This window comes from Hemitrygon akajei, chromosome 28 (genome assembly GCF_048418815.1).
Source record: "Hemitrygon akajei chromosome 28, sHemAka1.3, whole genome shotgun sequence".
NCBI lineage: Eukaryota > Metazoa > Chordata > Chondrichthyes > Myliobatiformes > Dasyatidae > Hemitrygon > Hemitrygon akajei.
This window is the reverse complement of record NC_133151.1, coordinates 16,042,936-16,067,089: the sequence shown is the minus strand read 5'-3', so window position 1 is coordinate 16,067,089 and position 24,154 is coordinate 16,042,936. Positions and strand designations below refer to the sequence as shown.

The 24,154-nt window shown below is 52.1% G+C and overlaps 1 protein-coding gene across 3 annotated transcripts in view; it reads left to right on the top strand.

Annotated features, from left to right (window-relative positions):
- Positions 1-24,154, top strand: part of LOC140717713 (calpain-1 catalytic subunit-like) — a 75,480-nt gene that overhangs the window by 9,781 nt on the left and 41,545 nt on the right. For all 3 annotated transcript variants that reach the window (XM_073031392.1, XM_073031391.1, XM_073031389.1), the window contains exons 2-8: positions 8,986-9,288; positions 10,685-10,754; positions 16,373-16,491; positions 20,040-20,173; positions 21,954-22,122; positions 22,831-22,914; positions 23,797-23,882. In XM_073031392.1, coding sequence (XP_072887493.1) covers positions 9,049-9,288; positions 10,685-10,754; positions 16,373-16,491; positions 20,040-20,173; positions 21,954-22,122; positions 22,831-22,914; positions 23,797-23,882 — 902 coding nt within the window. In that variant the 5' untranslated portion in view covers positions 8,986-9,048. The remainder of the gene's footprint in view (positions 1-8,985; positions 9,289-10,684; positions 10,755-16,372; positions 16,492-20,039; positions 20,174-21,953; positions 22,123-22,830; positions 22,915-23,796; positions 23,883-24,154) is intronic.

Genomic DNA, 24,154 nt, shown 5'->3' with positions numbered 1-24,154 from the left:
TGTAAGGAGCATTGTCGCAGGAAAGCAGCATCCATCATCAAAGACCCCCCCCCAGCCAGGCTATTCTCTCTTCTGCAGGAGGTACAGGACCCTCAAGCTCAGAAACAGTTATGACCCCTCAACCATCAGGCAGAAGGTACAGGAGCTTCAGGACTCACACCCACAGGTTCAGGAACAATTATTACCCTCAACCATCAGGCAGAAGGTACAGGAGCCTCAGGACTCACACCACCAGGTTCAGAAACAGTTATGACCCCTCAACCATCAGGTGGAAGTTACAGGAGCCTCAGGACTCACACCACCAGGTTCAGAAACAGTTATGACCCCTCAACCATCAGGCAGAAGGTACAGGAGCCTCAGGACTCACACCACCAGGTTCAGAAACAGTTATGACCCCTCAACCATCAGGCAGAAGGTACAGGAGCCTCAGGACTCACACCACCAGGTTCAGAAACAGTTATGACCCCTCAACCATCAGATAGAAGTTACAGGAGCCTCAGGAGTCACACCCACAGGTTCAGGAACAATTATTACCCTCAACCATCAGGCAGAAGGTACAAGAGCTTCAGGACTCACACCACCAGGTTCAGAAACAGTTATGACCCCTCAACCATCAGGCAGAAGGTACAGGAGCTTCAGGACTCACACCACCAGGTTCAGAAACAGTTATGACCCCTCAACCATCAGGTAGAAGGTATAGGAGCCTCAGGACTCACACCACCAGGTTCAGGAACAATTATTACCCTCAACCATCAGGTAGAAGTTACAGGAGCCTCAGGACTCACACCACCAGGTTCAGAAACAGTTATTACCCCTCAACCATCAGATAGAAGGTACAGGAGCTTCAGGACTCACACCCACAGGTTCAGGAACAATTATTACCCTCAACCATCAGGCAGAAGGTACAGGAGCTTCAGGACTCACACCACCAGGTTCAGAAACAATTATTACCCCTCAGCCATCCGGCTCCTGAACCGGTGTGGATAACTTCACTCAACTCAACACTGAACTGATTCCACAACCTACAGACTCACTTTCAAAGATCTCGACAACTCGTATTCTCAGTATCATTTATTTATTGATTTATTTACAATTAACATTATGTTTTTTGTATTTACGGTTTGTCTTTTGCATGTTGGTTGTCGGTCTTTGTGGGTAGTTTTTCACTGATAATGTTGTATTTCTTTGTTCTACTTGAATGCCTGCAAGAAAATGAACCTCCGTGTCTGATACGGTGACATATACGTTTGTATATGTACATATATATATATATATATATATATACATACAAATATATATGTACATATATGTACGTTGATAATAAATTTACTTGTTACAGGGTTTGATAATCTCAAACCTCAGAATGTTTCAGAGAGGAGAGCCCTTGTAGAATTCTATTTTATTTAGAGATACAGCACAAGACCATAAGACATAGGATCAGATCTAGGCTATTCAGCCCATCGAGTCTGCTCCGCCACTCCATCATGGCTGATCCCGGATCCCACTCGACCCCACACACCTGCCTTCTGATACTCTGATGTCCCGAACGATCAGGAGGTGATCGGCTGCCACCTTAAATATACCCACAGACTTGGCCTAGACCGCAGTCTGTGGCAGAGCATTCCACAGATTTACTGCTGTATAAAAAAAAATTCCTCCTCACCTCTGTTCTAAAAGGTCGGCCCTTCAATTTCGAAGCTGTGCCCTCTAGTTCTGGATACCCCCACCATAGGAGACATCCTCTCCACATCCACCCTGTCTAGTCCTTTCAACATTCAGTAGGTCCTCCAGCCTGATGAATCCAAACACCCAATTAATTGGTCACTAGGAGGTTAATTGTGACCAATTAAACCGTCTTTTTTTTTTAATGTGGGAGGACACCAGAGCACCCGGAGGAAACCGGTCATGAAGAGAAGATACAAACTTCGAGGGGTGTATGATGGAGATTATTCTCCACCAGGTTCATGAAATGATTCTGGGATTGACAGGCATGTCATATGAGGAATGTTTGACGGCTCTGGGCCTCTACTTACTGGAGTTTAGAAGAATTGGGGGTGACCTCATTGAATCCTATTGAATGGTGAAAGGCCTCGATAGAATGCATGTGGAAAGGATGTTTCCTGTAGTGGGGGAGTCTAGGACCAGAGGGTACAGATAGAGTGGATGTGGAGAGGATGTTTCCTATAATGGGGGAGTCTAGGACCAGAGGACACAGATAGAGTAGATGTGGAGAGGATGTTTCCTATAGTGGGGGAGTCTAGGACCAGAGGACACAGATAGAGTGGATGTGGAGAGGATGTTTCCTATAGTGGGGGAGTCTAGGACCAGAGGACACAGATAGAGTGGATGTGGGGAGTATGTTTCCTATAGTGGGAGAGTCTAGGACCAGAGGACACAAATAGAGTGGATGTGGAGAGGATGTTTCCTATAGTGGGGGAGTCTAGGACCAGAGGACACAGATAGTGTGGATGTGGAGAGGATGTTTCCTATAGTGGGGGAGTCTAGGACCAGAGGGCACAGATAGAGTGGATGTGGAGAGGATGTTTCCTATAGTGGGGGAGTCTAGGACCAGAGGGCACAGATAGAGTGGATGTGGAGAGGATGTTTCCTGTAGTGAGGGAGTCTAGGACCAGAGGGTACAGATAGAGTGGATGTGGAGAGGATGTTTCCTATAGTGGGGGAGTCTAGATAGATAGATAGATACTTTATTCATCCCCATGGGGAAATTCAACTTTTTTCCAATGTCCCATACACTTGTTGTAGCAAAACTAATTACATACAATACTTAACTCAGTAAAAAATATGATATGCATCTAAATCACTATCTCAAAAAGCATTAATAATAGCTTTTAAAAAGTTCTTAAGTCCTGGCGGTAGAATTGTAAAGCCTAATGGCATTGGGGAGTATTTACCTCTTCATCCTGTCTGAGGAGCATTGCATCGATAGTAACCTGTCGCTGAAACTGCTTCTCTGTCTCTGGATGAAAGGATGTTTCCAATGTTGGGAAGTTTAGGACCAGAGGGTACAGATAGAGTGGATGAAAGGATGTTTCCAATGTTGGGGAGTTTAGGACCAGAGGGTACAACCTCAGAATAGAGGGCTTCTGTTTAGAACGGAGATGAGGAGGAATTTCTTTAGCTAGGGAGTGGTGAATCTGGTGAATTCGTTGCCTGGGTTACTGTGGAGGCCAAGTCAGTGGGTCAATTTCAGGAAGTTGATAGGTTCAAGATTAGTCAGGGCATGAAGGGATATGGAGAGAAGGCAGGAGATTGGGGCTGAGAGGGAAATGGATCAGCCATGATGAAATGGCGAGCAGGCTCTGGGCCTAATTCTGCTCCTATGCTGTGTGGTATTTTGGACAATGGCGGGATTTGAACCTGGGCTGCTGTTGGTGTAACAGTGTGCCACACCCTGCAATTCTCCAATTCCAATCTCATGACTAACTCCTCCTACCCACTCTACCTTCCGCCACACCCTCCTCAATCCTGAGCCTGGGAGTTCCCTCCAGAAACTGCCTTCACCTCCCACGCTGCACTTTCCCCGGGCGTGCCTTGCTTCACACCCCTGGCGAGGAATGTGGGGCTTTTTAAAACTCCTATACAGCTTGTGAGCTGGTTAAGCGAAGTGCTGGATCTTACCTCAAATAAAATTTCCCTAACTGAGCCTGTGTAAATGTGGGCGTGTCAGTTAGCCAGGTGAAAATCATGTCCTGTGAGGAGCTTGTATGTTCTCCCTGTTCCCCCGGACCTCCAAAGACGTGTGGCTGAGCTGAGTGTGCGACACAGGCAGACTGCTCTTTGGATGGAGCTGGTCATTCATGCATGTGTTTCACTGTTCGATGCACACGTGACAAGTCATCTTTAATCCAACGTTTACACAGTGACTCTCACCCTGAACAAACAGTGTCTTTGTAACGTTACAGAATGAACCTCACCTGGAAATAGATGGTGACTGTATACAGTCACAGTGAAAGACGGTCTCCTAACTAAACAGTGACATTGTAAAGTTACAAAGCGACTCTCACCCTGAATAAACAGTGACTCTGTACAGTTACACAGTGAGTGACCCTCAGCCTGAATAAACAGTGACTCTGTACAGTTACACAGTGAGTGACCCTCACTCTGAATAAACAGTGACTCTGTACAGTTACACAGTGACCCTCACCCTGAATAAACAGTGACTCTGTACAGTTACACAGTGTGTGACCCTCACCCTGAATAAACAGTGACTCTGTACAGTTACACAGTGACCCTCACCCTGAATAAACAGTGACTCTGTACAGTTACACAGTGAGTGACCCTCAGCCTGAATAAACAGTGACTCTGTACAGTTACACAGTGAGTGACCCTCGCCCTGAATAAACAGTGACTCTGTACAGTTACATAGTGAGTGACCCTCACCCTGAATAAACAGTGACTCTGTACAGTTACACAGTGAGTGACCCTCACCCTGAATAAACAGTGACTCTGTACAGTTACACAGTGAGTGACCCTCAGCCTGAATAAACAGTGACTCTGTACAGTTACACAGTGATTGACCCTCAGCCTGAATAAACAGTGACTCTGTACAGTTACACAGTGAGTGACCCTCAGCCTGAATAAACAGTGACTCTGTACAGTTACACAGTGAGTGACCCTCACCCTGAATAAACAGTGACTCTGTACAGTTACACAGTGATTGACCCTCACCCTGAATAAACAGTGACTCTGTACAGTTACACAGTGACCCTCCCTCACCCTGAATAAACAGTGACTCTGTACAGTTACACAGTGAGTGACCCTCAGCCTGAATAAACAGTGACTCTGTACAGTTACACAGTGATTGACCCTCTCCCTGAATAAACAGTGACTCTGTACAGTTACACAGTGACCCTCACCCTGAATGAACAGTGACTCTATACAGTTACACAATGACCCTCACCCTGAATAAACAGTGACTCTGTACAGTTACACAGTGAGTAACCCTGAGCCTGAATAAACAGTGACTCTGTACAGTTACACAGTGAGTGACTCTCACCCTGAATAAACAGTGACTCTGTACAGTTACACAGTGAGTGACCCACGCCCTGAATAAACAGTGACTCTGTACAGTTACACAGTGAGTAACCCTGAGCCTGAATAAACAGTGACTCTGTACAGTTACACAGTGAGTAACCCTCAGCCTGAATAAACAGTGACTCTGTACAGTTACACAGTGAGTGACCCTCACCCTGAATAAACAGTGACTCTGTACAGTTACACAGTGAGTGACCCTCTCCCTGAATAAACAGTGACTCTGTACAGTTACACAGTGAGTGACCCTCAGCCTGAATAAACAGTGACTCTGTACAGTTACACAGTGAGTGACCCTCAGCCTGAATAAACAGTGACTCTGTACAGTTACACAGTGAGTAACCCTCAGCCTGAATAAACAGTGACTCTGTACAGTTACACAGTGATTGACCCTCTCCCTGAATAAACAGTGACTCTGTACAGTTACACAGTGAGTGACCCTCACCCTGAATAAACAGTGACCCTGTACGTTACACAGTGAGTGACTCTCACCCTGAATAAACAGTGACTCTGTACAGTTACACAGTGACCCTCACCCTGAATAAACAGTGACTCTGTACAGTTACACAGTGAGTGACCCTCACCCTGAATAAACAGTGACTCTGTACAGTTACACAGTGAGTGACCCTCACCCTGAATAAACAGTGACTCTGTACAGTTACACAGTGAGTGACCCTCACTCTGAATAAACAGTGACTCTGTACAGTTACACAGTGACTCTCACCCTGAATAAACAGTGACTCTGTACAGTTACACAGACCCTCACCCTGAATAAACAGTGACTCTGTACAGTTACACAGTGAGTGACCCTCACCCTGAATAAACAGTGACTCTGTACAGTTACACAGTGAGTGACCCTCACTCTGAATAAACAGTGACTCTGTACAGTTACACAGTGAGTGACCCTCAGCCTGAATAAACAGTGACTCTGTACAGTTACACAGTGACCCTCACCCTGAATAAACAGTGACTCTGTACAGTTACACAGTGAGTGACCCTCAGCCTGAATAAACAGTGACTCTGTACAGTTACACAGTGAGTGACCCTCAGCCTGAATAAACAGTGACTCTGTACAGTTACACAGTGAGTGACCCTCACCCTGAATAAACAGTGACTCTGTACAGTTACACAGTGAGTGACCCTCACCCTGAATAAACAGTGACTCTGTACAGTTACATAGTGAGTGACCCTCAGCCTGAATAAACAGTGACTCTGTACAGTTACACAGTGACCCTCACCCTGAATAAACAGTGACTCTGTACAGTTACACAGTGAGTGACCCTCAGCCTGAATAAACAGTGACTCTGTACAGTTACACAGTGAGTGACCCTCAGCCTGAATAAACAGTGACTCTGTACAGTTACACAGTGAGTGACCCTCACCCTGAATAAACAGTGACTCTGTACAGTTACACAGTGAGTGACCCTCACTCTGAATAAACAGTGACTCTGTACAGTTACACAGTGACCCTCACCCTGAATAAACAGTGACCCTGTACAGTTACACAGTGACCCTCACCCTGAATAAACAGTGACTCTGTACGGTTACACAGTGACTGACCCTCACCCTGAATAAACAGTGACTCTGTACAGTTACACAGTGACCCTCACCCTGAATAAACAGTGACCCTGTACAGTTACACAGTGACCCTCACCCTGAATAAACAGTGACTCTGTACAGTTACACAGTGAGTGACCCACGCCCTGAATAAACAGTGACTCTGTACAGTTACACAGTGAGTGACCCTCACCCTGAATAAACAGTTACTCCGTACAGTTACACAGTGATTGACCCTCGCCCTGAATAAACAGTGACTCTGTACAGTTACACAGTGAGTGACCCTCACCCTGAATAAACAGTGACTCTGTACAGTTACACAGTGACCCTCAGCCTGAATAAACAGTGACCCTGTACAGTTACACAGTGAGTGACCCTCACCCTGAATAAACAGTGACTCTGTACAGTTACACAGTGACCCTCACCCTGAATAAACAGTGACTCTGTACAGTTACACAGTGAGTGACCCTCACCCTGAATAAACAGTGACTCTGTACAGTTACACAGTGAGTGACCCTCACCCTGAATAAACAGTGACTCCGTACAGTTACACAGTGATTGACCCTCGCCCTGAATAAACAGTGACTCTGTACAGTTACACAGTGAGTGACCGTCACCCTGAATAAACAGTGACTCTGTACAGTTACACAGTGAGTGACCCTCAGCCTGAATAAACAGTGACTCTGTACAGTTACACAGTGAGTGACCCTCAGCCTGAATAAACAGTGACTCTGTACAGTTACATAGTGACCCTCCCTCACCCTGAATAAACAGTGACTCTGTACAGTTACATAGTGAAGCTCACCCTGAATAAACACTCGGTGGACACTGAGTGTATGTCCGTGATCTGCTGCTGTAGCCCGTCCACTTCAAGGTTTGGCGTGTTGTGCGTTCAGAGATGCTCTTCTGCACATCACTGTTGTAACGTGTGGTTATTTGAGTTACTGTTGCCTTCCTGTCAGCTTGAACCAGTCTGGCCATTCTCCGCTGACCTCTCTCATTAACGAGGCGTTTTCAGCCACAGAGCTGCTGCTCACTGAGTGTTTTTTTCTCTTGTACCTTCCTCTGTAAACTCTGGAGACTGTTGTGTGTGAAAATCCCAGGAGATCAGCAGCTTCTGAGATACTCAAACCGCTTTGTCTGATTTCAGCGAGCATTCCACGGTCAAAGTCTCTTAGATCACATTTCTTCCCCAGTCTGATGTTTGGCCTGAACAACTGAACCTCTTGGCCATGTCTGCATGCTTTTATGCATTGAGATGCTGCCACGTGATTGGCTGGTTACTCATTTGCATTAACGAGCCAGTGTGCTCGCAGTCAATTCGAGATTCGACCTGTTGTGCTTATCGAGATGCTCTGAGTGTAAATGTTATGATGAATAAAATTTATTCTGATTAAAAAAGATTAGTGCACTAGCTCAGGGAGTTACAGATAGGCATTGTCCACCTTACCAGCCAAGTTCCTCAGGATTTTAACTATATGCTTATATAGTTCTTAAAATATTTTTTTATGCAAATGTCTTTTTTTATTTTGGTTAATAGAATAGCGTGGGTGTTTCTGTGTTGGACTCTCCTTTTGGAGTTGGTGTGCGAAAGCAGTATGAAGTGTAACCATAGGTCATTTCTCTGGGACGTTGCTCTGGCGATCGCAAGAATTGGTTAGACAATGACAATGTGAGATGATGCAGGTCTGTTTCCCTTGTTTGGTGGGGAAGCTGCATAGCCTCCATCGTATTGACTGCTAGGCCTCGAGCCAAGGGCTTGCCCGCTGCTGCGGTCCAGGTGAGGGGACGCCGGAGGAGGTGTCGTGCTCGGGTGGGGGCCGGCCGCTCCGCTACATGCTGCCCTCCAGTGTTCGGTCGGTGGAACAACAGGCTGGATTGCGTGCACCTGCACTCTGCCGGGAACCGTACCATCAATGTGCGGGACACTTTGCTCAGGGTCTTGTGGTTTTTTTTGTGCTGTTGTTTTTTGTGCTTTTTTTGTGTTTTTTTTTGTGCTGTTGTTTTTTTTGTGTTTTTTTTGTGCTGTTGTTTTCTGGGGGTTTTTTTTGTGTTGTTTTTTGTGCTTTTTTGTGTTGTTCTTTTTGTGCTGTTTTTTTGTGCTGTTGTTTTTTTGTGTTGTTTTTTTGTGCTGTTGTTTTTTTTTTGCTAGCTATTTTAAACGTGCTGTGTGTGTTTTGCACCTCAGCCTCAGAGGAACGCTGTTTCGTTTGGTTATATTCATGTGCGGTTGAATGATAATTGAACTTGATTTGGATTTGATTTGATTTTCATACAGATATATTTTTTATTTAGGCATATAAAAGTATTGTGTGTGTTTCTCTGTGACTCTCTTTACCCCGTGGATTGACGTGTCTGATTTTACTTTGCTCCCAGCTCGGACCCGCCTGTGGCTGACCACCGTTTCCCGCCCTGTGCCCGCACCGGCTCACCGCAGAAATGTACTGCGGCATGGCCAGCCGTGTCTGCAGACAGAGGCAGAAGGAACTTGGGGTGGGCAGGCACGATCAGGCCTTCAAGTACCTTGGGCAGGACTTTCAGACTCTCCGAGATGACTGCCTCAGCCGAGGGGTGATGTTCGAGGATGTCCACTTCCCCCCCGGCCCCTCCATCATCGGGTTCAAGGAGCTCGGACCGAAGTCGTCGAAGACCTATGGGATTCGCTGGAAGAGACCTGGGGTGAGTGTGACTGGGAAATCGGAACGCGGCAGGGCTTCGGGAACACCTTCCCCCTCCCCAGTTCGGTCCAGGTCACACACGGGGAGTGGTGGCCCACTGGCATTTTGTGTGCATTCTGCTCTGAATTTCCAGCATCTGCAGAATCTCTTGTGTTTAGAACTTCTGGATGTACGTCGTGGGGTCAGAGAGCACCGCAGCACGGAAACCGGCCCTTCGGCCCATCTAGTCTCTGCCGAACTATTTATCTGCCTGGCCCCAATATCCTACATCTGGACCATAGCCCTCCATACCCCTCCCATCCACACTTCTCTCCAATGCTGCCATCGAACCTGCATCCACCACTTGTGCTGACAGCTCGTTCCACTCTCGCACCTCTCCGAGCGAAGAAGCTCCCCCCTCAGGTTCTCCTCAAACATTTCACCTTTCACCCTTAACCCATGACCTCTGATTGTAGTCCCACCCAACCTCAGTGAGGGAAAAGCCGGCATGTATTTACTCTGTATCCCTCGTGATTTTGTCAAATCTCGCCTCATTCCCCTACGGCCCAGGGAATAAAGTCTTCACCTAATTAACCATCGCCTGAAACTCAGGTCAAGTCCTGGTGACATCCCTGTGGAATTTCTCTGCACCCTTTCCATTGTTCCTGCAGACAGGTGAGCAGGACTGCACGCCCTGCTCCAGATTAGGCCTCAGCGACGTCTTTTACAATGTCGCCAGGCACCCCAGTGGTGCCAAACGTGATCGTTGTGTTCGGATTCCCACTGGGCCGGGTCCAGGCCCCCGGAGTTCTCCCCCGGGGGATGATGCGGTGGGAGGTGTGTGTGGCCCTGTCAGGGCACTGAGGGTGTTGGGACCAAAGCTCAAAGAAACTTGAAGTCCATGCATGTCACCATATACCGCCCCGAGATCCATTTCCTTGACGGCATTCGCAGTAAATACAAGCAGACGCAATGGAGTCAGTGAAAGACTGCACCAAACAGGGCGGGCCGGTGCAGAAAGATAAAAAAAAAGTCAATGAATATTGAGAGCAATTAGAAGACGACACCTGCGAGAGGTCCACGACCTTGTCGTAGGGTTTGGAGGCTGGCCTCCCTCAGTGACCCGCAGAGCGATGTTGGCTTTACGCTTTGGCTCTCGGTAGGGTCAGCCACGCCAACCAGGGTCAAAGGGCAGAGGTCAGACTGGAGCGGTCCACCGGTCCTCCAGGTCCGGGGCCAACAGCCCCGGCTGGTCAAGCGAAACGGAGCTGGAGGACCTTCATGGCTGCCCGAAACACCAGCGGCTCTGAGAGGAAGAGTCTGTGAGAGGGAGCCCAAAGGTGGTGGCAGCCGTTCGGTGTCGGGGTGAGCGAAGCCATGCCTTCTGGTTGACAGCTGTGGTGTCTTTCTGTTTGCAGGAGATCTGCAACAACCCCCAGTTTATCATCGACGGAGCGACTCGGACAGACGTCTGCCAGGGGGCCTTAGGTAAGACGCCGCGCGATGCCGTGCCTCGGCCTGGGTCACACCCCTTCGTCACGTCTGCGTCCAGGACTAGAGAGCACAGCCTGAGGACAGCAGGGCGTCCGTTTAGAGGAACAAGCGCGGATCTCATTGGAATCTATCGAAAACGCTCTTAAAGATGAGCCTTTGTCCAGACCACATTTAGAGAATTGTGAGCAATTCTGGGGCCCTGAGCTAAGAAGGGACGTGCTGGCACAGGAGAGGGGGGCGGAGGAAGTTTACAAGGATGTTCCCAGGAATGAAAGGGTTAAGATATGTGGAGCATTTGTTGGCTCCTGGCCTGGACTTGATGGAGTATAGAAGAATGGGGTAGGGGGAGAACCTCATTGAAACCTACTGAACATTGAAAGGCCTCGATTGAGTGGATGTGGAGAGAATGTTTCCTATGGTGGGGGAGTCTAGGACCAGAGGAAACAGATAGAGTGGATGAGGAGAGGATGTTTCCTATACTGGGGGAGTCTAGGACCAGAGGACACAGACAGAGTGGATGTGGAGAGGATGTTTCCTATAGTGGGGGAGTCTAGGACCAGAGGACACAGACAGAGTGGATGTGGAGAGGATGTTTCCTGTAGTGGGGGAGTCTAGGACCAGAGGACACAGATAGAGTGGAAGTGGAGAGCATGTTTCCCATGGTGGGGGAGTCTAGGACCAGAGGACACAGACAGAGTGGATGTGGAGAGGATGTTTCCTATAGTGGGGGAGTCTAGGACCAGAGGACACAGACAGAGTGGATGTGGAGAGGATGTTTCCTTTAGTGGGGGAGTCTAGGACCAGAGGACACAGATAGAGTGGATGTGGAGAGGATGTTTCCTATAGTGGGAGAGTCTAGGACCAGAGGACACAGATAGAGTGGATGTGGAGAGGATGTTTCCTATAGTGGGGGAGTCTAGGACCAGAGGGACACAGATAGAGTGGATGTGGAGAGGATGTTTCCTATAGTGGGGGAGTCTAGGACCAGAGGACACAGATAGAGTGGATGTGGAGAGGATGTTTCCTATAGTGGGGGAGTCTAGGACCAGAGGGACACAGATAGAGTGGATGTGGAGAGGATGTTTCCTTTAGTGGGGGAGTCTAGGACCAGAGGGACACAGATAGAGTGGATGTGGAGAGGATGTTTCCTATAGTGGGGGAGTCTAGGACCAGAGGACACAGATAGAGTGGATGTGGAGAGGATGTTTCCTTTAGTGGGGGAGTCTAGGACCAGAGGGACACAGATAGAGTGGATGTGGAGAGGATGTTTCCTATAGTGGGGGAGTCTAGGACCAGAGGGACACAGATAGAATGGATGTGGAGAGGATGTTTCCTATAGTGGGGGAGTCTAGGACCAGAGGACACAGATAGAGTGGATTGGAGAGGATGTTTCCTATAGTGGGGGAGTCTAGGACCAGAGGGACACAGATAGAGTGGATGTGGAGAGGATGTTTCCTATAGTGGGGGAGTCTAGGACCAGAGGGACACAGATAGAGTGGATGTGGAGAGGATGTTTCCTTTAGTGGGGGAGTCTAGGACCAGAGGGACACAGATAGAGTGGATGTGGAGAGGGTGTTTCCTATAGTGGGGGAGTCTAGGACCAGAGGGCACAGATAGAGTGGATGTGGAGAGCATGTTTCCTATGGTGGGGGAGTCTAGGACCAGAGGACACAGATAGAGTGGATGTGGAGAGGATGTTTCCTATAGTGGGAGAGTCTAGGACCAGAGGGCACAGATAGAGTGGATGTGGAGAGGATGTTTCCTATAGTTGGGGAGTCTAGGACCAGAGGGACACAGATAGAGTGGATGTGGAGAGGATGTTTCCTATAGTGGGGGAGTCTAGGACCAGAGGGACACAGATAGAGTGGATGTGGAGAGGATGTTTCCTATAGTGGGGGAGTCTAGGACCAGAGGGACACAGATAGAGTGGATGTGGAGAGCATGTTTCCTATGGTGGGGGAGTCTAGGACCGGAGGACACAGATAGAGTGGATGTGGAGAGGATGTTTCCTATAGTGGGGGAGTCTAGGACCAGAGGACACAGATAGAGTGGATGTGGAGAGCATGTTTCCTATGGTGGGGGAGTCTAGGACCAGAGGACACAGATAGAGTGGATGTGGAGAGGATGTTTCCTATAGTGGGGGAGTCTCGGACCAGCGGACACAGATAGAGTGGATGTGGAGAGGCTGTTTCCTATAGTGGGAGAGTCTAGGACCAGAGGACACAGATAGAGAGGATGTTTCCTATAGTGGGGGAGTCCAGGACCAGAGGACACAGATAGAGTGGATGTGGAGAGGATGTTTCCTATAGTGGGAGAGTCTAGGACCAGAGGACACAGATAGAGTGGATGTGGAGAGGATGTTTCCTATAGTGGGGGAGTCTAGGACCAGAGGGCACAGATGGAGTGGATGTGGAGAGGATGTTTCCTATAGTGGGGGAGTCTAGGACCAGAGGACACAGATAGAGTGGATGTGGAGAGGATTTTTCCTATAGTGGGGGAGTCTAGGACCAGAGGACACAGATAGAGTGGATGTGGAGAACATGTTTCCTATGGTGGGGGAGTCTAGGACCAGAGGACACAGATAGAGTGGATGTGGAGAGCATGTTTCCTATAGTGGGGGAGTCTAGGACCAGAGGGACACAGATAGAGTGGATGTGGAGAGGATGTTTCCTATAGTGGGGGAGTCTAGGACCAGAGGACACAGATAGAGTGGATGTGGAGAGGATGTTTCCTGTAGTGGGAGAGTCTAGGACCAGAGGGACACAGATAGAGTGGATGTGGAGAGGGTGTTTCCTATAGTGGGGGAGTCTAGGACCAGAGGGACACAGATAGAGTGGATGTGGAGAGGATGTTTCCTATAGTGGGGGAGTCTAGGACCAGAGGGACACAGATAGAGTGGATGTGGAGAGGGTGTTTCCTATAGTGGGGGAGTCTAGGACCAGAGGACACAGATAGTGTCGATGTGGAGAGGATGTTTCCTATAGTGGGGGAGTCTAGGACCAGAGGGCACAGATAGAGTGGATGTGGAGAGCATGTTTCCTATGGTGGGGGAGTCTAGGACCAGAGGACACAGATAGAGTGGATGTGGAGAGGATGTTTCCTATAGTGGGAGAGTCTAGGACCAGAGGACACAGATAGAGTGGATGTGGAGAGGATGTTTCCTATATTGGGGGAGTCTAGGACCAGAGGGACACAGATAGAGTGGATGTGGAGAGGATGTTTCCTATAGTGGGGGAGTCTAGGACCAGAGGGACACAGATAGAGTGGATGTGGAGAGGATGTTTCCTATAGTGGGGGAGTCTAGGACCAGATGGACACAGATAGAGTGGATGTGGAGAGGATGTTTCCTATAGTGGGGGAGTCTAGGACCAGAGGGACACAGATAGAGTGGATGTGGAGAGGATGTTTCCTATAGTGGGGGAGTCTAGGACCAGAGGGACACAGATAGAGTGGATGTGGAGAGGATGTTTCCTATAGTGGGGGAGTCTAGGACCAGAGGGACACAGATAGAGTGGATGTGGAGAGCATGTTTCCTATGGTGGGGGAGTCTAGGACCGGAGGACACAGATAGAGTGGATGTGGAGAGGATGTTTCCTATAGTGGGGGAGTCTAGGACCAGAGGACACAGATAGAGTGGATGTGGAGAGCATGTTTCCTATGGTGGGGGAGTCTAGGACCAGAGGACACAGATAGAGTGGATGTGGAGAGGATGTTTCCTATAGTGGGAGAGTCTAGGACCAGAGGACACAGATAGAGAGGATGTTTCCTATAGTGGGGGAGTCCAGGACCAGAGGACACAGATAGAGTGGATGTGGAGAGGATGTTTCCTATAGTGGGAGAGTCTAGGACCAGAGGACACAGATAGAGTGGATGTGGAGAGGATGTTTCCTATAGTGGGGGAGTCTAGGACCAGAGGGCACAGATGGAGTGGATGTGGAGAGGATGTTTCCTATAGTGGGGGAGTCACGGACCAGAGGACACAGATAGAGTGGATGTGGAGAGGATGTTTCCTATAGTGGGGGAGTCTAGGACCAGAGGACACAGATAGAGTGGATGTGGAGAGGATTTTTCCTATAGTGGGGGAGTCTAGGACCAGAGGACACAGATAGAGTGGATGTGGAGAACATGTTTCCTATGGTGGGGGAGTCTAGGACCAGAGGACACAGATAGAGTGGATGTGGAGAGCATGTTTCCTATAGTGGGGGAGTCTAGGACCAGAGGGACACAGATAGAGTGGATGTGGAGAGGATGTTTCCTATAGTGGGGGAGTCTAGGACCAGAGGACACAGATAGAGTGGATGTGGAGAGGATGTTTCCTGTAGTGGGAGAGTCTAGGACCAGAGGGACACAGATAGAGTGGATGTGGAGAGGGTGTTTCCTATAGTGGGGGAGTCTAGGACCAGAGGGACACAGATAGAGTGGATGTGGAGAGGATGTTTCCTATAGTGGGGGAGTCTAGGACCAGAGGGACACAGATAGAGTGGATGTGGAGAGGGTGTTTCCTATAGTGGGGGAGTCTAGGACCAGAGGACACAGATAGTGTCGATGTGGAGAGGATGTTTCCTATAGTGGGGGAGTCTAGGACCAGAGGGCACAGATAGAGTGGATGTGGAGAGCATGTTTCCTATGGTGGGGGAGTCTAGGATCAGAGGACACAGATAGAGTGGATGTGGAGAGTATGTTTCCTATAGTGGGAGAGTCTAGGACCAGAGGACACAGATAGAGTGGATGTGGAGAGGATGTTTCCTATATTGGGGGAGTCTAGGACCAGAGGGACACAGATAGAGTGGATATGGAGAGGATGTTTCCTATAGTGGGGGAGTCTAGGACCAGAGGGACACAGATAGAGTGGATGTGGAGAGGATGTTTCCTATAGTGGGGGAGTCTAGGACCAGATGGACACAGATAGAGTGGATGTGGAGAGGATGTTTCCTATAGTGGGGGAGTCTAGGACCAGAGGGCACACTGAGACTAGAGGGGTGTCCGTTTAGAACAGAGATGTGTGAGGAATTTCTTCAGCCAGAAAGCAGGAAACCTGTGAAATTCATTGCCGTAGACAGCTTTGGAGGCCGAGTCACTGGATATATTTAAAGTGGAAGTTGATAGGTTACTGATTAGTCAGGGTGTCAAAGGTTATGGGGGAAGGCAGGAAGATGGGCTTGAGAGGGTTAATGAAGCAGGCACGAGGAATGGTGGAGCAGACTTGATGGGCTGAATGGCCTGATTCTGTCCTCTGCCTAATGGAGTTGTGTACTCTATGAATGCATGGTTACTGCTAATTTAATTTTGGAAAGGCTAGACGTGGATTAAAATTCACCACAATTACTGCGTTAACCTTGTTACGACAGCCTGTAATTCTCGGAATGAGTCGGTGCCCCAGTCGTCTCTGATTTCAAGTTGAAGGACAGACAAACCTGGCGTGGAAATGCTATCAACATTTGCTTTTTGTAGCAACAATGCTGAGACGGCTGACTTAAAGTGATATCAGCACAAATTACACAGAGCTTACATGACGGAAATAAACAGCACTTAATTGTGCAAGTTGAGAGAGAAAAGGGGTCACTTTGAGAGTTTGAGTGTCCCCAACACCCAGGACATGTTCTCCTCCCCAGGGGACTGCTGGCTGCTGGCCGCCATCGCCTCGCTCACCCTGAACGAGAAGGTTCTGCATCGCGTGGTTCCGCACGGACAGGGGTTCCAGCACCATTACTGTGGGATCTTCCACTTCCAGGTACGCGGGGCGAGGGGGAGTGGGTATCACCGGGGGCAGTGTGTGAGGAGGGGCTTCACGAGGGGGTGTGTGACGCTGAGGGATCTGGGATGGGAGGGTGATAAAGAACAAGGGAAGAAGGGAGTGAGGAAGGGCGGAGGGTCACTGAGAGATGGCGTTCCTCTCTCACAGTTCTGGCAGTTCGGGGAGTGGGTGGACGTGGTTGAGGGGAGGGGAGGTGAGGGATGAGGGGAGAGTAGGTGAGGGATGAGGGGAGGGATGAGGGCAGGTCGGTGACGGTGTTCCTCTCTTACAGTTCTGGCAGTTCGGGGAGTGGGTGGACGTGGTTGAGGGGAGGGTAGGTGAGGGATGAGGGGAGAGTAGGTGAGGGATGAGGGGAGGGTAGGTGAGGGATGAGGGGAGGGTAGGTGAGGGATGAGGGCAGGTCGGTGACAGTGTTCCTCTCTCACAGTTCTGGCAGTTCGGGGAGTGGGTGGACGTGGTTGAGGGGAGGGGAGGTGAGGGATGAGGGGAGAGTAGGTGAGGGATGAGGGGAGGGATGAGGGCAGGTTGGTGACGGTGTTCCTCTCTCACAGTTCTGGCAGTTCGGGGAGTGGGTGGACGTGGTTGAGGGGAGGGTAGGTGAGGGATGAGGGGAGAGTAGGTGAGGGATGAGGGGAGGGTAGGTGAGGGATGAGGGGAGAGTAGGTGAGGGATGAGGGGAGGGTAGGTGAGGGATGAGGGGAGGGATGAGGGCAGGTCGGTGACGGTGTTCCTCTCTCACAGTTCTGGCATTTCGGGGAGTGGGTGGACGTGGTTGAGGGGAGGGTAGGTGAGGGATGAGGGGAGAGTAGGTGAGGGATGAGGGGAGGGTAGGTGAGGGATGAGGGGAGGGTAGGTGAGGGATGAGGGCAGGTCGGTGACAGTGTTCCTCTCTCACAGTTCTGGCAGTTCGGGGAGTGGGTGGACGTGGTTGAGGGGAGGGGAGGTGAGGGATGAGGGGAGAGTAGGTGAGGGATGAGGGGAGGGATGAGGGCAGGTTGGTGACGGTGTTCCTCTCTCACAGTTCTGGCAGTTCGGGGAGTGGGTGGACGTGGTTGAGGGGAGGGTAGGTGAGGGATGAGGGGAGAGTAGGTGAGTGATGAGGGGAGGGTAGGTGAGGGATGAGGGGAGAGTAGGTGAGGGATGAGGGGAGGGTAGGTGAGGGATGAGGGGAGGGATGAGGGCAGGTCGGTGACGGTGTTCCTCTCTCACAGTTCTGGCATTTCGGGGAGTGGGTGGACGTGGTTGAGGGGAGGGTAGATGAGGGATGAGGGGAGAGTAGGTGAGGGATGAGGGGAGGGACGAGGGCAGGTCGGTGATGGTGTTCCTCTCTCACAGTTCTGGCAGTTCGGGGAGTGGGTGGACGTGGTTGAGGGGAGGGTAGGTGAGGGATGAGGGGAGAGTAGGTGAGGGATGAGGGGAGAGTAGGTGAGGGATGAGGGGAGAGTAGGTGAGGGATGAGGGGAGGGTAGGTGAGGGATGAGGGGAGGGATGAGGGCAGGTCGGTGACGGTGTTCCTCTCACAGTTCTGGCATTTCGGGGAGTGGGTGGACGTGGTTGAGGGGAGGGTAGATGAGGGATGAGGGGAGGGACGAGGGCAGGTCGGTGATGGTGTTCCTCTCTCACAGTTCTGGCAGTTCGGGGAGTGGGTGGACGTGGTTGAGGGGAGGGTAGGTGAGGGATGAGGGGAGAGTAGGTGAGGGATGAGGGGAGGGTAGGTGAGGGATGAGGGGAGAGTAGGTGAGGGATGAGGGCAGGTCGGTGACTGTGTACTTCTGTCACAGTTCTGGCAGTTCGGGGAGTGGATGGACATGGTTGAGGGGAGGGTAGGTGAGGGATGAGGGGAGAGTAGGTGAGGGATGAGGGGAGGGTAGGTGAGGGATGAGGGGAGGGATGAGGGCAGGTCGGTGACAGTGTACCTCTCACAGTTCTGGCAATTCGGGGAGTGGGTGGACGTGGTTGAGGGGAGAGTAGGTGAGGGATGAGGGTAGGGTAGGTGAGGGATGAGGGGAGAGTAGGAGAGGGATGAGGGGAGAGTAGGTGAGGGATGAGGGGAGGGGAGGTGAGGGATGAGGGGAGGGACGAGGGCAGGTCGGTGACGGTGTACCTCTCTCACAGTTCGGGGAGTGGGTGGACGTGGATGAGGGGAGAGTAGGTGAGGGATGAGGGGAGGGTAGGTGAGGGATGAGGGGAGGGACGAGGGCAGGTCGGTGACTGTGTTCCTCTCTCACAGTTCTGACAGTTTGGGGAGTGGGTGGACGTGGATGAGGGGAGGGTAGGTGAGGGATGAGGGGAGAGTAGGTGAGGGATGAGGGGAGGGTAGGTGAGGGATGAGGGGAGGGTAGGTGAGGGAGGGATGAGGGCAGGTCGGTGACGGTGTTCCTCTCTCACAGTTCTGGCAGTTTGGGGAGTGGGTGGACGTGGATGAGGGGAGGGTAGGTGAGGGATGAGGGGAGAGTAGGTGAGGGATGAGGGGAGGGTAGGTGAGGGATGAGGGGAGGGTAGGTGAGGGAGGGATGAGGGCAGGTCGGTGACGGTGTTCCTCTCTCACAGTTCTGGCAGTTTGGGGAGTGGGTGGACGTGGATGAGGGGAGGGTAGGTGAGGGATGAGGGGAGAGTAGGTGAGGGATGAGGGGAGGGGAGGTGAGTGATGAGGGGAGGGTAGGTGAGGGAGGGATGAGGGCAGGTCGGTGACGGTGTTCCTCTCTCACAGTTCTGGCAGTTCGGGGAGTGGGTGGACGTGGATGAGGGGAGAGTAGGTGAGGGATGAGGGGAGGGTAGGTGAGGGATGAGGGGAGGGGAGGTGAGGGAGGGATGAGGGCAGGTCGGTGACGGTGTTCCTCTCTCACAGTTCTGGCAGTTTGGGGAGTGGGTGGACGTGGATGAGGGGAGGGTAGGTGAGGGATGAGGGGAGAGTAGGTGAGGGATGAGGGGAGGGTAGGTGAGGGATGAGGGGAGGGTAGGTGAGGGAGGGATGAGGGCAGGTCGGTGACGGTGTTCCTCTCTCACAGTTCTGGCAGTTTGGGGAGTGGGTGGACGTGGATGAGGGGAGGGGAGGTGAGGGATGAGGGGAGAGTAGGTGAGGGATGAGGGGAGGGGAGGTGAGGGATGAGGGGAGGGTAGGTGAGGGAGGGATGAGGGCAGGTCGGTGACGGTGTTCCTCTCTCACAGTTCTGGCAGTTCGGGGAGTGGGTGGACGTGGATGAGGGGAGAGTAGGTGAGGGATGAGGGGAGGGTAGGTGAGGGATGAGGGGAGGGACGAGGGCAGGTCGGTGACTGTGTTCCTCTCTCACAGTTCTGACAGTTTGGGGAGTGGGTGGACGTGGATGAGGGGAGGGTAGGTGAGGGATGAGGGGAGAGTAGGTGAGGGAGGGATGAGGGCAGGTCGGTGACGGTGTTCCTCTCTCACAGTTCTGACAGTTTGGGGAGTGGGTGGACGTGGATGAGGGGAGGGTAGGTGAGGGATGAGGGGAGAGTAGGTGAGGGAGGGATGAGGGCAGGTCGGTGACGGTGTTCCTCTCTCACAGTTCTGGCAGTTCGGGGAGTGGGTGGACGTGGTGATTGATGACCGCCTCCCGGTGAAAGACGGACAGTTGGTCTTCTTGCACTCGGCTGACCACAACGAGTTCTGGAGCGCTCTCCTCGAGAAAGCCTACGCCAAGTGAGTGTCCCTCCACCCTCAACCTCCTTCAACCCTCTTCCCTCAACATTCAAGCAACGTCAACCTCAACCCTCACCCACGATGACTCTGGAGCTCCCACCTTGAGAAAGCCAAGTTAGTGCCCCTCCACCCTCAACATGCACCCTCACCCCTCATCCCTCCACTCTCAACACTCAACCTCCCTCACCCTCCATCCTAATTCCTCAAACTCATCCATCAACAATCCCTCTATCTAGACCTTAACCCACAATGAATTCTGGAGTGCCCTCCTCAGGAGAGCGATGCCAATTGTTTGCCGGTGCCCTTCTACCTTCAACACATGCCCTCCCTCACCTCCACCATCAGTCCCTCAATCCTCATCCCTCAACACACAATCCCTCCACATTCAAACCCTTAATATCAACCTTCACCCGTAATGAATTCTGCAGCTCCCTCCGTGGGAGAGTTTACACCGAGTGAGTGTCCACTAGCACCCTTCCACCCTCAACCCTCATTCCCTCAACTTTCATCCTCAACACTCAATCCCTCAACTCTCGTCCTTAACCCTTCTCTCAACCCTAGAGCGCCCTGTTTGAAAATCTACGTCAGTGAGTGTGCCCCGGCGGCCCTCCACCATAAAACTATCAACTCTTCCCTCAACCCTCAATTCCTCAATCCTCACCCACAATGAGTTCTGGAGAGCCATGCTCAAGAAAGCCTTTGCCAAGTGAGTGTCCCTCCACCCTCAATCCCTCAACGGGAAAGCTGATGCCAAGTGAGTGTCCCTCCACCCTCAATCCCTCAACGGGAAAGCCTTTGCCAAGTGAGTGTCCCTCCACCCTCAATCCCTCAACGGGAAAGCTGATGCCAAGTGAGTGTCCCTCCACCCTCAATCCCTCAACGGGAAAGCCTTTGCCAAGTGAGTGTCCCTCCACCCTCAATCCCTCAACGGGAAAGCTGATGCCAAGTGTGTGTCCATTGGCAGCTGTCCATCCTCAATGCCTCAGATCCTCAACCATCTTCCCTCAACCCCTACTCCTCAATTATCAGCACTCAACCCTCCACCCCTCCTCGAACCTCAACCCTCACTCCCAACGAGTTCTGGAACAACCTGCTCGAGACAGCCTATGAAGGTGAGAGTTTGGCAGCTCCACTCCACTCCCAACCTCCTTCCAACCTCAGTCCCTCAGACCTCATCCCTCAACACTCAACCCTCAATGACAAACCTCAACCTTGACCCTCACCAAGTGAATGAACATTGGTGGCCCTTCACCCTCAACACTCAGTACTCATCCCTCAAGCCTCATTTTCAACCCTCATCCGCAATAAGCTCCAGGGCAACCTGCTCAAAAACCCCTCCCCTCCCCCTCCCCTTCTCTACCCCTCTCTCTCCCCACTCCCCCTCACTACCCTCCCCTCTCTCTTGCCCCTCTCCCCCTCTCTGTTCCTTCCCCCTCACTACCCCTTCCCCTTCACTACCCCTTTCCCCTCAGTACCCCCCTCTCTCCCTCTCTCTCCCCCTCCCCTTCCCCCTCACTACCCCCTCTCTCTACCCTCTCCTCTCTCTCCCCTATCTCTCTCCGCCTCTCTCCCCTCCCCTCACTACCCCCCTCTCACTACCCTCCACACTCCTCCCTCTCCGCCCCTCTCCCTCACTACCCCTTCTCACTACCCTCCCCTCTCTCTCTCCCCTCCTCCCTTTCCCCCTCCCTGCCCCCTCCCCCTCACTATCCCTTCCCCTCACTAACTCTTCCCCCTTACTACCCTCCCCCCCCTCTCCCCCGTTGCCCTCTCTCTCCAGGTTGAATGGATGTTATGAGTCACTCACAGGAGGCAGCACCTCAGAGGGTTTTGAGGATTTCACAGGAGGGGTGACCGAGATGTACGACCTTCACAAGTCACCTGCCGACCTCTACGGAATCATCCGGAGGGCGCTTGAGCGCGGTTCATTACTGGGCTGTTCCATTGATGTGAGTTCTACCCAATCGCCCCTACGCCCACCCCCACGAAACACTCCCTCCTTGCCTTTCCCATGACGAGGGGCTCCCCCTCAATTCTCCCTCTCGGGACGAGTGGCTCCCTCAATTCTCCCTCTCGGGACAAGGGGCTCCCCCTCAATTCTCCCTCTCAGGACGAGTGGCTCCCTCAATTCTCCCTCTCGTGAGAGGGTCCCCCCTCAGTTCAGCCTCTCGCGGTGAAGGGCCCCCCTCATTTCTCTCTCTCGCAGCAAGACACTCTTCTTTCACTTCTCCCTCCCGCTGTGAGCCACTCACTCCTCAATTCTCCCTCTCATGGCAAAAGGGCCCTCCTCAATTCTCCCCCTCGTGGTGAGAGGGTCCCCTATCAACTCTCTCACTCGCGGCCAGACGCTCTTTCCTCATTTCTCCCTCCCGCTGTGAGTCACTCACTCTTCATTTCTCCCTCCCGCTGTGAGTCACTCACTCTTCATTCCTCCCTCCCGCTGTGAGTCATTACCACCTCACATCTCCCTACCACTGCGAGACATTCCCTCATACTTCCCACTGTGAGATGCTCCCTCCTCACTCTCCCCTCCCGTGGTGTGGCGCTCCCTCCTCACTTCCCCCTCCTGGTGATATTCTCCTTCCTCCGCTCCCTCACTGCCCGTCCCTCTCACACTCCGTGTTGGTCAGTGTGTGACCCCTCTGCTCTCCACACAGATCAGCAGCAAGTTCGACATGGAGGCCGTGACCTTCAAGAAGCTGGTCAAAGGTCACGCCTACTCACTGACCGGCGCCAAGGAGGTGAGGGAGCGTCCACGGTCACCGTGGATACTGGCGCGGAAAGTCTCACTCTCTCGCACTCGAGCGCGCACACACGGTCACAAACACAAACGCGCGTACGCACAGGTACAAACACAGACACAGACAGACACACACTCACGCGCGTACGCACAGGTACAAACACACAGACACAGACAGACACACACTCACGCGCGTACGCACAGGTACAAACACACAGACACACACTCACGCGTGTACGCACAGGTACAAACACACAGACACACACTCACGCGCGTACGCACAGGTACAAACACAGACACACACTCACGCGCGTACGCACAGGTACAAACACACAGACACACACTCACGCGCGTACGCACAGGTACAAACACACAGACACAGACAGACACACACTCACGCGCGTACGCACAGGTACAAACACACAGACACACACTCACGCGCGTACGCACAGGTACAAACACACAGACACACACAGACACACACTCACGCGCGTACGCACAGGTACAAACACACAGACACACACTCACGCGCGTACGCACAGGTACAAACACACAGACACACACTCACGCGCGTACGCACAGGTACAAACACACAGACACACACTCACGCGCGTACGCACAGGTACAAACACACAGACACACACTCACGTGAGCTCTCTCTCTCACGCACACACCTGCACACTCGTACTGAGGCACACCCGCACACACACGCTCTCTCACACATTCGCACTGAGTATCCTGAAAAACTCGACCGTCTTCCCACCCGCTGTTTACTGGGAATGATTTATCTCGACCTTTCGCTCTCTCTCCACTCCCTCCTCCCTGTCTCCCCCTCTCCTTCCCATCCCCCCCCCCCCACCCTCCACCCCCCTGCCCCTGGTAGGTACTGTGCCGAGGAGGCCTGGTGAAACTGGTCCGTCTTCGAAATCCCTGGGGTGAGGTGGAGTGGACTGGACCCTGGAGTGACAGGTGGGTGCGCCTCCCCTCCCAAGCGCGGCCCCCTCCCTACCCAGTGTGGTACCCGGATGAGCACTGACCACACACAGCCAGAGGAAAGGCATCACCCACCTTCCCCCTCACCCGGTCTCACCTATCACCTCCCAGTGTCTCACTTCATCCCCCCCTCCCCACCCACCCACCTTCCCCCTCACCTGGTCTCACCTATCACCTCCCAGTGTCTCACTTCATCCCCCCTCTCCCCCACCCACCCACCTTCCCCCTCACCTGGTCTCACCGATCAC